This window comes from Quercus lobata, chromosome 2 (genome assembly GCF_001633185.2).
Source record: "Quercus lobata isolate SW786 chromosome 2, ValleyOak3.0 Primary Assembly, whole genome shotgun sequence".
Taxonomy (NCBI): Eukaryota; Viridiplantae; Streptophyta; class Magnoliopsida; order Fagales; family Fagaceae; genus Quercus; species Quercus lobata.
Genome location: NC_044905.1, coordinates 31,284,499 through 31,298,963, shown reverse-complemented (window position 1 = coordinate 31,298,963; position 14,465 = coordinate 31,284,499). Strand labels below are relative to the sequence as shown.

General features: G+C 34.1%; 1 protein-coding gene across 1 annotated transcript; it reads left to right on the top strand.

The window, feature by feature from the left end:
• Positions 1-13,095: 13,095 nt before the first annotated feature.
• On the top strand, positions 13,096-13,885 carry LOC115977824. The gene has a single exon (XM_031099850.1). The coding sequence runs from the start codon at positions 13,227-13,229 to the stop codon at positions 13,698-13,700; it is 474 nt and encodes a 157-aa protein (XP_030955710.1). The 5' UTR covers positions 13,096-13,226; the 3' UTR covers positions 13,701-13,885.
• Positions 13,886-14,465: the final 580 nt, after the last annotated feature.

The window sequence follows — 14,465 nt, the reverse complement described above, 5'->3', positions numbered from 1 at the left end:
TATAAATGTATGACTAATTACTAAAAAAGAATGGTTAAAATATTTATTTAAAATTTTCTTTATATATATATATATATTCTTTATGATTCTAATATAAAATATCAATAATAAAAACAAAAATAAATTGAATCTACACCTTGCAGGTGACTTCATAAAATAGATTCACTAATTTCACATTTCATCTGAGTTATTATGTTGTTGAACATTAATTATATTTATTATCATGTCAATTTTTAAGTATTTTGTAATTATAAAGGAGATGAGGTAATACCATTGTTCATGCCTCATTTTTTTTTTCCTATGCCTCAAAGGGCCAACCTCAAAATGTTAGGCTAATAGTTTTTTAATTGTCCACATGTGTGTCAAATGACTATTGTTAGTGAATTTAACAGTAGGGTAACCAAAGTATCAATTTGGCACATTTGTGAATTTTAGGGAGTAAATTGGCTAAAATAAAAGGTCAAGGGGTGTAATAGCCACTACTCCAAAGTTCAAGAAGTATCATGATATTTTCCTGTATATTATATATGAGGTAATGTTAAAGCTAACTCAATACATTTTGAAGTCTAAGGCAATAATTTTAAATGAGACACTTTTTTTAATATTTAATTACTCCATTTATCCCAAATTGTTTGACTTGTATTCTATTTTGGGATATCCCAAAATTATGTCCTGTTTGTAAAGTCAAACACCATTAATTTATTAACATTCCCTTTATGTCCTTAATTTATTTGTGGGAGCATTTTTTTTATTAAAAAAAAATTAAAAACCTAAATTTTGAAATCCACTAAAGATATTGTTTTGCCACAAGTAGAGTTTCTAGTCTACTGTATTAAAATTGATTTAAAGATAAAGATTGAATTTGGATTAGGCTTGGTGGCTATAGAATTTGGATTTGAATATAAGTTTGCAAATTGTAAGAGTAGTACACTAATAGAATTTGAAATCTACAATAACTTTGAAAATTGCTTGGCAATTGGAGCCAATATTAGAAATTTTTTTTCTTAAATAATTTTTTGGTAAATTTTTTAAGGGTAATTTATGAAATTTCTAATTTAAAAAAAAAAAAAGAGATAAGGCAGTTAATAATATTTCCTTAAATAATTGGATTTTTCTAACTAGGCCAAATAATTTAGGACGGAAGGAGTAGTCATTTTGCGTCTCAATACAACATTTAAATGCTTCTCACTTCTTAACCTACAAAATTATTAATTGAGTTTTTGTATTTAAATTTTATTAACATATACTTTTCAATTGATAATATAACTAACTTATTCTATCTAAAGTATAATTTTATCAATTTTAATTTTAAAAAATTATTTATGCCAAAACAATTATTGGGATGGGCCCTTTCTTTCTTTCTTTTTCTTTTTTTTTTTTTTTTTTTTTTTTTTTTTTTTTTTTTTAATAAATAAAAATCACTTACAAGATGAGACTTATTTTAGTTAGGATGAGACCTATTTTTTATTGGCGATAAGGCTTTTATTTTGGGGGGCGGGGGGTGGGATCTTAAGCTTAGGCCTTGAGGAGCCATTGAGTGATTTGTTTTAAGCTTTTAAGATCAGTTGAGTGTACAGAAGCACAAGATCAGTTGAGTGTGCCAGCTCCAATTCAGTCTCCACCGCAACAGACATGGCAGCCTCCGCAGGGAAATTTCTTCAAACTGAATTTTGATGGCGCTTGCTTTGATGAGGGAGCTGCTTCGGGCTATGGAGCTGTGATTAGGAATGAAAAGGGCAAAGTAATGGCTGCTCTTGCTGCGAAGGGCGGTGTTGTAAGGGATAGTGAAGAGGTGGAAGTGATGGCATGTGGTAAAGCCCTCGAGTTTGCGATAGACGCTGGCTTCATGGAGATAATCTTGGAAGGTGATAGTGCGTTGGTGATGCAGATGGTTTCCCAGGCTCAGCTGAATCTGTCACGGCTTGGATTATTTTATGAGGATATTTGGTGCTTGGTTGCAGGTTTCAGATCCATTTTGACAAATTGTGTTAGGCGCACTGTTAATAGTGTCGCTCATGCTTTGGCTAGATACGCTAGATCAATTGATAATGACATTGTTTGTTTGGAGGAGGATCCTCCACCTATGGTGGATACCTTGTATTTGAATGCTAGTTCTCTAAATTAATGAAAATTGGTTGGTTCCGGCTTCAAAAAAAATACTACTAAAGTCCTTAAAAGCAAAATGTTACCCTCTGTTTTAAAAAGTTAAATAAAAATAGAAATAAATAAATAAATATATATATATATATATATACATATGAATATTAAAAAAAAAAATTAAAAAAAAACCCTTAGGTCCACACTTCACTCTTTTTCTCTCAGCAGAACAAAAAAAAAAAAAAGATCTTTTATTTATTTATTTTTAGAGAACAGTTTAGAATTAAACTAATGTGAGTTAAGGCCCCTCAATGAAGTCTAATTTTAGAATTAAACTCGTTGATAATTTTTAATTCTTTTGTTTTTTAATTTATTGTGTTCTCCTCCGGAATACATGGCAATATGGCATCTGTCTTCTTGTTATGAATGTTTTATTATGCGATATATATTGATGCCCTTTCGTCGTGTATACAGTGTCAGCTTTTTTACAATTGTCGTCTTTAAGGGGCCAATAATCAAGTGCAACTTCATTTGCATTGTTCATATATTAGTCTTGTGAGTTGTGGCAAATTTCACGTTAAAATGAAAAGAGTTTTTATTTCTGGATAATTTAATTTTCAGGTAAAACTACAAAATGAGTCAATGAGTTGGATTTGATAGTCAGCTTAATTTCTCCTCTCTCTTACAGTTTAGGGAGAATTATCTACTGTTAGGTATGTTGTTTACATGTCTCAGTCACCCAAAGAGACATGGATGTAGCCAAATTTAGGACTTCAGAGAAAGACGCACACATAAATGTGAAAGCAATGGAATTGTTCTACAAGAAAAGTAACAAACACTCTAAATCTAATGGGAAATACCGAAAAAAGAAAAAAGAAGAAGAAAACACTCAAATCTTGTGGCTAAAATGGGCATTTGCCCCTTTCTCACAAACTTTCTTGTATTTTGCCCATTTTCTCAAACTATTCAGGGAAATACTCATATGAAATTCGATTATCCTATAAGCGAGTTACTAAAAAACTTGATATTTATATGGTCGAGTTAGTTTGAGCGTTGTGCCATGTTGGCAAAGCAGACGTGGCTTTTTCCAATAAAAAAATGCTTGTGTGAACATGCATAACTCAGTAAGTAGAAAATCGAGTTTGCCTTAACAATTTGAATCCCTAATGTCTCACAACGCCTATTCACTCTCTCCCTGTACATTCTCCCTTGCTCTCTGCTCTGCGATCACTCTTCCCCACTCTCCCCCACTCTCCTTCAGTCTCACTCTCCCTATCTAGTCTCCTTCACCCTCTTCGATTAGTCGTCGTTGCCGGAACCCTGGTGCTTCTGTCGAACCCTCACCGTACCCACCACCGTTGATTACAGGTATGTTGCTCTCCTCTGATATCTTTTCTGATTTTGGGTAATATTAGGTTTTGTTTTATGTGAGATTTTGATTATTTTGTTGAAACTTACCTAAAGGTAGTAAATTTACTAATGAAGCTGAGAATTTTGTTGTCTTTTATATGCTGCAATGATGATCTAAAGTATTTCTTGTTATATGATTATGTTTGTGTTATTTTCTCATTAATGAGTTTAAATGTTCTTGTGATATTGTTGGAATTGGGGTTTTGATGGGGGGTTTTGGCAAATCAATTGGTGGTGTCGTGGTGATATTTCTGGGTTTGTGTAAAATGTGTCTTATCCAATTTTGGTTAATATAGGGTTGTGTTTTGTTCGAGATTTTGATGATTTTGTTGAATCTTAGTTAAAATTTGTAAATTTACTAATCAAGAAGACATTTTATTGGGTTCTATGGACATTGTGTATCAAATCAATGGACTGATTGAAATGCCAAAACCCACAAATAGATGTTTATCCAATCGTAATGAAAATTGATCTAAAATGACATTATAAATGTAATGTGATTATTTTGTTTAAATACTGTGTATAGTGTGTAAAAATTAACTTGTTAAGGGTTGGTTTAATAGTTTTTAAGATCTCATGATATTCATGAGATTCTAGCTAGCATATTAGAGCCACTTCCAAGGAATTTCTCCCTATAATAACTTGGTATTTGTGAGGCTGAGAGGCTACTTCAAGAGATTAGTTTAATGCTCAAAGAGCTCTAAACGCCTTCATATCTTAACAAGAAAAAAGAGAGAGAAAGGTCTTGCACAAAAATTACTAGTTTTTGTAAGTGATAATATCCAATATCAATAAAATTGTAAGTGCCACAAGACATAAAATAGAAGCTTGTTTGATCAAATGCTTATGTTCATGATATATCCAATATCAATGATACTGGAAAAGAAACTTTTAAGGTAAACCCTCAAATCCAGGACACTAAGCACTAATAAAGTTGTCTTTAAACTCTTTACGTACCAAAGCAAATCGAAGTTGCACTATCCTTCTAAACTTTTGGTTCTTTTTCTTCTCAATATGGGATTATTATTTTCAATAAAAATCATTATACCTCTGTACTATTTCTTTCTAATCAATGTGGGATTTTCAAAACCAACAAGCCTATGCATATTAACACTTATCCTTTCATGAATTAGGCTCAACAAATTTCAACCATAGAAGTGCTTTGTAATGTCCTCCACAAGTGGGACAATTAATGAGTACAAAGTAATTCATGAACTTCTTTGTTGGATTTGGCTTTTCAATCATATCACTTATATTTTTTTTCAAAAATCTTTATCTCTTTCATTTATTACTATCTTCCATTCGTGGTGTTATAACTAAAACACTTCTCTTTGCCTTGTGCTCCATCATAAACATTATGATATGATCCACCTTTAATTGTATCACCGATTGACTTATACAAATTAACTCCTAAAAGTTTTCTATCCTTTTAACATAACCAAATGACCTTTATTAACTTTCATAACTCCACTATATACAAAATATATTTGTAAGCCAGAGAAAACAATTGAAATAAAGAAATCAAATTCTCTTTCCAACTTCAAAAACAGGTCTTAAATCTTAACAAACCCATCAAAAATTTTAATTTTTACCTTTCGTAATCTTACAACTTACATTAAATGTTAGTTAATATTACAAACTTTAGTCACAAGCTTTGTATATATCAACCAAATATTTGTTCCAAAAGCATGTGAAATGACCAGATAAAATCCAAAACACATGATTTTTAAAATCAAATCATACCTTTGGAAACCATTAGAATATCATATCATCATTCCTACTATATGCTACAATAATTGTGGTGTCATTGGAAATTTCAAAGTTGTGTTACTAGACAACTAAAAATGGCTAAGTAGACAAACAAGCATACAATTCCTCTCTATATGGCTAAGTAGACAAATGGGTCTATGTTGTTTTGATGATATCTTTTCTAATTTTGGGTAATAGTAGGTTGTGTTTTATGTGGGATTTTGATTATTTTGTTGAAACTTACTTAAAAGTAGTAAATTTACTAATCATAAAAGGTCAAGTTGCAAACTTGACCTTTTATATGTTTAGAAAATTGGAATGTTTGGCTAATAATAATCTCTCTCAACCAGTAATCATAAAATTCAAGCATACACTTCCTCTCTATAATTAATAACAATCATTAATCATTTCTAGTTCTATATGTCATGTTGTTTTTGTAGTCATGAATTGACGCATATTAATCAAGTTTGTGTTAATGTGAATCAGTCACGGGTATACATTGGATCAAATGCTTAGACGACATGATTTACTATTGTAATTACATCTTGTCATAGAGTGAATCCTCAATAATTACTAACAATCTATTTATGTCAGATATGTAGGCATTGGATAGAATGAAGCCTGGACTCGACGATGATACCCAGTTGAGCCAGCAGGCGGATCATCGATCAACTCAACTTTGGAGGCGTGCTGTCGCCGAGGTATGTAGTTGTATTATTAATACATCTTCGTTTTATAATTACCTCGTGTGCACTACCTAACACAATGCTCATCCGTGTGCAGGAGGTGCCTGGATTCGTAAAGGTTCGACGCTGTAAATGTGTACTACTGTAGGGTGGGCTAGACCCATGTATCACATAGTACATAGATGCAGTAGGTTTCACTGGGTTATTCAAGGTTCTTGATATGGAGATCGACCACGTCTTGATCATGACCGTGGTTGAGCGGTGGTGTCTGGAGATGCACACATTCCACTTACCCCATGGAGAAATGGGTATCATCTTGCAAAATATAAAGGTGATGCTGGGGATTTCGGTGGATGGGTTGCTTGTCACTGGGAAGACAAATATGAGTTGGTGTCTGTTGTGCCAAGAGTTGTAGGGCCATCAACCTCTGCCCCCGATACCCAAATCAAGCATGCCTATCCTTGCTGGGGCGAGGATAACATACAAGTGGCTTGATGCACGGTTTGCCGCTTCCCTAGTTGCGGACGTTGGTGATGAAGTAGTGCAGCGACATGCCTACTGCCTCCTACTTGTTTAGATGGGGGCCTTGTTGTTCATGGACAAGTCGGCGGACCGAGTCTCATTCTTGCCTCTGCAGTTCCTCAACCCAATCAACAATGAGAGACAGTATAGCTGGTGTAGTGCAGCATTGGCCTGGCTCTACAAGCACCTTTGTAGTGCACCGAAGAGGAGCACTGTTGTTGGTGCAGCTATGGGTCTATTAAAAGTTCCCACGAATATGCCCAATTGCGAGGCTGCCTTTACTGCCAGTGTACTCAAGGCCCCTTGTCATTAGGTACGTTCATTGATTCTCATTATTCAAGCTAAGTTTCTGTTAGGATTAATTATTTATGTGTAATAGTATATTATATTTTATTTTGATATAATTAAAAATATGCCAAACTAACAAACAAAAGAAACTTATCAATGCTTAGATACTGAAGTATATGGATGTGAAATATAAAGCAAAGTTTGTTAAATGTAAAGGAAGAGAGAGTTCACTAACGACATTGTTCACAGTTCATCACATGAAAGTTCACTAACGAGCATTTGTCGAAACCCCATGTTTGCTAGGTGGAGCGGGCCAAAGAGCACTACACAGCATGCCACACATGTCCTTGATGCGTATTGGATGTCGCTGTTTACACTACAAGTAAAGCAAGTATTTGATTAATTTACGTCCTCAATTGCATGACCACATTTATTTCGCCAACATTTGAGGTTTTATTTTTGTTTCCCTCAATTGCATGACCATGTTTTTATTTTTATTTTGTTTCAATTCTTGGATTGTTGTAGGAATGAGTTGATTTAAGAATATTGGTTCCTTTCTAGGTTGGTTATGCTTTTCCTTCTGGTTTATTTAGGATCTATGCTTGGTATTGATCTATACAGAGGTGCGACTGAGGTTCCAACATGTATAATGACCTTAAGTTGACATTAGAGGTTGTCGAGGAGCTGGGCCGACTTAAATTAGCAAATGCACTCGCAGAAGCATCCGACATTGGTACACAGGCCTTGGATTGCAGCGAGCGAAGTGGGGGGTCTCGAGGGCGTGGATGTCGTGGAGGTGGTTGAGCTGGTCGTGGCCGTACGACTGAGCTGGACCCCATCTACGAGGAAGGGGATGAGTTGGGTGCAAAAGAGTCATGGCTTGAGAGTGATTGGGTTCTGTTTAACAACGGTGGCGGGACACCGCGATGCACATCTGATGTTGGTGCTGGGCCATCCCACACCGCCGGTCATGAGAACACTGTTCTAGCCCAGACTATGTCCCGTGGTGCTAGCACGGACTATGAGGACCTATCTCGTATGTTGCCCACAGTTTTCAGTGGATTTGCCCATGATGGTGGATGCATATTTGTCCCCACACTAGGCATGCCCACCCCACCTCTAATGCATGTAGAGCCCACCATAGGACCTTCATCTCAAATCCCCCACGAAGAGGCTTACAAATTAAGCAGATACCGGGTGAGGACATTGAGCCGGTGGAGGGTTTACAGAGATTGCGACGCCCTCCTGTGCACGCTTCCAATTGTGGGACCGGTGATGGTATGTAATTCATCTACACTTCCCATCTTCTTGAGCTAATTATACTGTGCATTATGTTCATTTAATTATACTGTTGTGTCTGATGAAACAGGTAAGATGAGACTTGTGAGGGCATATGGGTGGAAACGTAAAGGTCATTGAGCAATCAGAGGGCATGCTTTGTAAGTACTGTGGGTATTGTTTACTGACCCTAAAAAAGAAAAAAGAAAAAAGAAATTTGTTTGTGCACTTGTATGTTATTTCATTCATACGTTACACACACATACACCTACCTGTAAGTGTTTGCATGAGCTTATATTTTTGAGTGAGTGCTTGTGCTTACTAAATGTTGATACATTGACCAAAAGGAGGACTTGTGTCCATTAGTTTTTATATATCTTATCAATTATTTGATGAGTCAAACCTTTGATAATTTTGGCAAATATGAATAACAGAAACTGTGAATGGAAATAGGGAGGTGTTTCCCATATTAAATTTAGAATGAACACTCTTTTTTTTCATTGATAATAATGTCGATAATATAGTCATAGGATCATACACATTAGTTGAATTCACTCACATCACAACGATGATGTATATGAAAAATTATGAATTGTAGATTTGAGTGAAATTTTATTTGACAGTGGTGAGAGAAAGGCAGAAAGCAATTTTTAGTAGGATTTCTAAGTACATAGTTAATGTTTACAAAGCCATACTTAAAACCTGTCATTGCTTGCATCACCAATTCTTTTGAAGTTATGTTGTTGGTCATCCAATTTCCACCCATTTCTACACTTTTATTTAGTACTGAGCTAAGTATTATATGTTGCCAATAGAAAATTCTTGGATAGTCCTACTTTATGCTATTTCAGAACCCATTGGGCTACAAGTAGGGTTGTTCACAGCTGCGTTTTTTTCCCCTAGAGTTATGAGTGCTTTAGAGGTATTAACTTCGTGATGAGGGTTTTTTTGGTAGAATATGAATTTGCTTTAGTTTCTAGTATACTATTTCCAAGGAGTTAAAGTTGAGAGGACTGGAAAATGGGGGAGTAGTAAGTTACTTGCTTCCGTGGAGTTAGAAATGCCAGCCATTTTCCTTGCTTCCACCATGGTTAATTTTTTAGTATCGTGATGGTGAGAATTCATTAAAGTACATGTACTATGGAAGAGAAAGAGAACCATCAGTTGAAAATTGAGAAGTATAAGCAAGGCTTATGATTGCATCTATGTTGTAAATAAAAAAGGTAATGAGGATTATAGAGTGTTATATTGATTGTAATCTAGGTATTTGTTTCCTTCTAATGGTGCATGGACCAGTTTATGTTAGGGTTGAAGTGTTTTAACATCGGTTCATTGACATAGGACAACAACAAAAGGTTGAGTTGCAAGATTTAGGTTGCTGGAATTTACCTGATAGCAGGTTTGTTGTATTTAGGATGACTGAGATTAGGGTTTTTATTGATGAAGAGGTATTGGAAAATAGAAGGAAATATGGGATTTCTAATGGTGAGAAAGAATAGTAGAAACACGATTTTGGTAACGTCGAGTTTCAAAATAGGGGTATATCCCTAAATAGTTTGAGAAAGGAGACAAAATGCTAGAAAGTTTGTGAGAAAGGGGCAAATGCCCATTTTGGCCCAAATCTTGTAGTTAAAAACAAAACAGAAAACCCGACTTTGGGTTTTAAAAAACTTAGGCACAAACCACATGGATTTTTATCTTTTCTTAAGGAAAATATTATGTTCACAACATTTTCGGAGAATCTGGCATTTTACCCATTTTTTTTAAAAAAATTAGCAATATGCCGCTGTTTCCAAACTATATAGGGGCGTGCCCCTGTTTCGATACTCAATTACCTTAAAATCAAGTTTCAATTAAACACTCGATTTGTAGAAAATCGAGTTATGCCTGATCAAACTTAAAAAAAAAAAAAAAAAAAAAAAAAAAAAAAAAAAAAAAAAAAAAGCATGGAACTTGAGTTCTTGGAAATCGAGTTCCATGCAAAATTTTTTTTAGTGTAATCGCCCCATACAAGGTTCAGGGAGCCCTATAGTGGCGTTTTTAAGTTCTATAGTGGTGTTTTTAAGCCCTATAGCAGTGTTTTTAAGTCCTATAGTGGCGTTTTTAAGCCCTATAGCAGCGTTTTTTTGCAATTTTTTTTTTATAATAAGTGTGATTACCCCATACCAGGTTTAGGGAGCCCAATAGTGGTGTTTTAAAGCCCTATAGTTGACGTTTTAAAGCCCTATAGCAGTGTTTTCCTGCAAATTTTTTTTTTCTAAGTGTGATTGTCCCATGGCAGGTTGAGGGAGCCCTATAGTGGCGTTTTTTAGCCCTATAGTGACGTTTTAAAACCCTATAGCGGCGTTTTCCTGCAATTTTTTTTTCCTAAGTGTGATTGTCCCATGGCTGGTTGAGGAAGCCCTATAGTGGCCTTTTTTAGCCCTATAGTGGTGTTTTTTGGCCTTATAGTGGTGTTTTAAAGCCCTATAGTGGCGTTTTGGAACTCGATCTCCATAAAATCGAGTTCTATGCAATTATTTATTTATTTATATATTTTTTTAATTTTTAAGTTTGATCGGGCATAACTCGATTTTAAGGTAATCGAGTTTCGAAATAGGGGCACGCACCTATATAGTTTGCAAACAGGGGCATATTGCCAAATTTTTTGCCAAATAGGGGCAAAAGGCTAGATTCTCCCAACATTTTCATAGTAAATTTCAAGTGACAGGTCATTATTAGTTGTTAAATGTTGTAAAAATATGGTGAGTAAAAAAGTTATTTTAGTAGTTGATTCAAATTAAAATTGGTAATAATTTATCATATTGAAATTGTTGTAAAAATGTTATAAAAATATTATGAACTAAGCATGTTTTTATAGACAACAAGGGTAACGTATATTCCCAAGTGTTTTTTCTTCTTCCTTTAATTTTTCGCCCCATCACATGAGCCATGTGGAAAAGGAAGTTTGATTAAAATAAAGCATAGTGAAGGCCACTAACAGAAAAATGTATAAAATAAAACCGTACCTCAAGAGAATACAAATCTTCTGTAGGGCCATCGCTATGATATTCTCTTATCAGGTTTGTCTAAACAACAAAAAGATAATTTGGTGCCAGCACTGATCTATATCGTTCAGACTAGTCGCCTGCATAATCAACATGTGATTTACCAAAAGATATTAAAAAAGAAATACAGTTCCATCCATGTATGTAGAGAGAGAGAGAAATTAAATAATTTATTAATAATTTACTAAAGAAAAATGCTAATGGATGCCTTTAAAACAATGGTTAATAATTCATTTAAAGAAATTTTTTATGAAGAAAAAAAATAATTAATATTTTGACAGCTTTTTTCATTTCACATAAAAGTGGTGTCAAAACTTTTTTAAATTGGATTGTTAACCATTTTCCTAAGGACACCTGTTAGCATGAACTTTTAAAAATATTTTAAGACCACATAAGAAAAAAAAAAAACTAAAATTTTTTTCACAACTATTCACAGAGTATACTATGAGTGATAAAAAAAAAAAAAAAATTAGGTCCATGTCAAGTGACAGATAGGTAGTCATAGTTTGCCAAGTAAAAATGTAAGATAATTATAGCAAAAATTTTGATTTTTTTTATGACATTATTTAATAAAGCCACCAAGTTCCCTCAAAGGTCATTAATTATTTAATTAAGACACCAAGTTCCCCTCAAAATGCCTTCAATAAGAAGCAATTGTACACCACAAAACAGGAACCACCTAATTATTTATGCATTTAACACAACCGGGTCACGATCATATCATTATCATCTTTATTATTAGTTTATTTATAATTTTTTATTACAACGTTCCCCTATAATCAGATTTCAATAATTCAGCCTAAATCCTAAAGACTTTTTAGTTGGACCGATCAAACCCGTACGTTAATGGTAGAAATTAATATGCTTTTGTTATAACTCAATAAATATTATGATTTAATTTAAAATTTTTTTTTTGAGGGGGAATACTATGATTTAATTAAGGACTTAGAGGATACGCTACATGCTCTTTGGCTTTGCCCAGAAATTTCGAGTTGTTGGGGGTCGGATTCTACTTAGAATTTTCGCAATTCAACTCACTTCACAGGATTCTCAGATCTGGTGCAATACGTGATAGAGGAGCAGAAATGTTTGGAAGATTTTGGCATGCTCATTTGGGCTTTATGATTCCGTAGAAACAGATTAAGGACTGAAGATAAGCCTTTTTCGATTGGAGATGTTCGTCCATTGGCAAAACAAACTCTAGCTGATTTTACCAAAGTCAATTTTCTATTGCTCATAACTTTATTAGACATAATTGTATTCTTGTAGCCCATTTTAGCTAGTTTTTAGCTTTTTCTTTTAATACAAGTATCTTCTTCTTAAAAAAAAAAAAAAAAAAAATTAAGGACCCTGTACTGTCCAATTAGTATATATTAAAGTATTCTCGCTAACATTATAGCTCGCCCTAGCTAGTGGCATCATATGCCCAACTATTTTTTCTTAATTTATTTATAGATGGCTGCTGTTACCTAGTGTTCTTAAAACATATTAAAGTATATTTAATATTCCATAAAATGATATTTTTATACCTTTTAAAAAAATTATGTCAAATTATGTACAAATACAAAAGTTCTGCACCCTTGGGGAACAAGTTTAACTAGACCCTTTATATATAGTTTGGCCTAATTGATTATCATACCAATTTGGCAAAGCCCTTTATAGTTTCATTTTTTTTTTTTAAAGCTTTAAATGATTTGGCTTTCTTTAGTGGTAACTTGTATGATCATTTTATGATTTACATGATCATATTCATAAAAGTTGTGATCAAGTGGTTAGTTTGTGGAGGTCAAAAAGCTAATCTAAATCCTAATTAATATTTATATTTATTAAAGTAATGAGAGGTAACATCATAGAAGAAAAAAAAGAGAGGTAACATCATAGAAGAGTCTTTCGCACAACCTTCTTCCAATGAAGATAGGCTTAAGGAATGGAAAGCTTCCACACGGCAAGTCGGCAACACAATTTAATGGTTCACATGTGGTGCACCCTTTTAGGTACTAAGTCTTAACTAACGCGTTTGAAGTTTCACCAACTATTTGAAAAGTAAAGAGACTTCTCGTCTCTCTCTCTCTCTCTCAAACCTTCTATTGCTCTTATAGAACCCAAACTATATATCTTCCTCTTTCTTTGTGTGTGTAAACAGTAAGTAATGGAGAAAGCTCAAGAACACAAACAAAGCCATTATGAAAAACCCAAGTCCCATGTATGGGATTGTGGTAGCACACTCTATGACTCCTTTGAGCTCAACTCTTTCAAACGCCAGCTTGATTCAGCTATTGCTACAAGAACCTTTTCCATGTCACGTATACCTGATCGTCAAGCACCTCCTCCTCCTCCACCACAAGCTTCCAAGTCCAAAAAGACCTCGAAGCTATCCCGGTCACTTCACAAGTTTCTCAGGTCAGTGTTCAAGCCAAAACCATCTCCCAGTTCTGTGGTTCGAGTTCAAGATCAACCCAAGGATGGATTTTACTTCGTTTACGATAAGTCCGGGGCACTTACCACCATTCCTGAAGCTCCTGAGATTGATTTTAGTAAGCTTTCGCCGGAAATCGGTTCCTTGGTAAGAAAGTCAGCCTCAGAGCGGTTTACAGCTACTCCTATTGGTATTTCATGTGCTTAGCGCGCGTTTGGATTAGCTTTTTTATTTTATTAGTTTATGTAAAGTTCATTAAAAACTTATTTTTCTAGGTACAACGGTACTTACAAGAATATGCGTGATAGATAAATTTATGTATAGTATGAGATTTCTTTTTAAAATTAATACTATAATGTTTATGATGTAGCGAATAGGATGTACTTTTTTTTGCTAAGGTGTCTACTGTCTAGTTAATTTGTCTCATACGTTGCTTGAGGTTCTAAACTTTGACAATTTTACGGTGTGCGTTTCAAACTGATCTGGTCAATGTTTTGGTATGTGTAAGCTAAGAAAAGATTCAAAGGTTTGGATTCCTATAAACTCGTTGATCAAGAACTTAGCTTTCAAACGGGGCCACAGAAATCTCTGAGCTGTTTAACACTTTGACGTGTTTAGGAATTTCTTGAATTGATCATTGAGAAGTTAATCTGATCGATTATTCATATGGACTAATCAGTGTGTTTACACAGCTAATCAGACCTATTCATACGGTGGGCTTCAATATTTTACGACTTATATTTCAAGTTCTTTCATTTTGACTTTCTAATGATCTTGAAGGATTTGAGCCTATAAGCTAGATTGGCTTCATAATGGTTTTAATTTGTTCACCAAGTTAAAATGATCTTACTTGACTTTTGAGAGCCTCCCAATTATGTACTATTTGAAAATAAATCATAATTTTTTTCCAAAAAAGAAAAAGAAAATAAATGATCCTTAAATTAATGGATTTTAAATGAGGTACAGTGAGAG

What these genes read in the sequence shown, in the direction of transcription:
- LOC115977824 (XM_031099850.1), top strand. Translation starts at nt 13,227, where the DNA reads ATGGAGAAAGCTCAAGAACACAAACAAAGCCATTATGAAAAACCCAAG.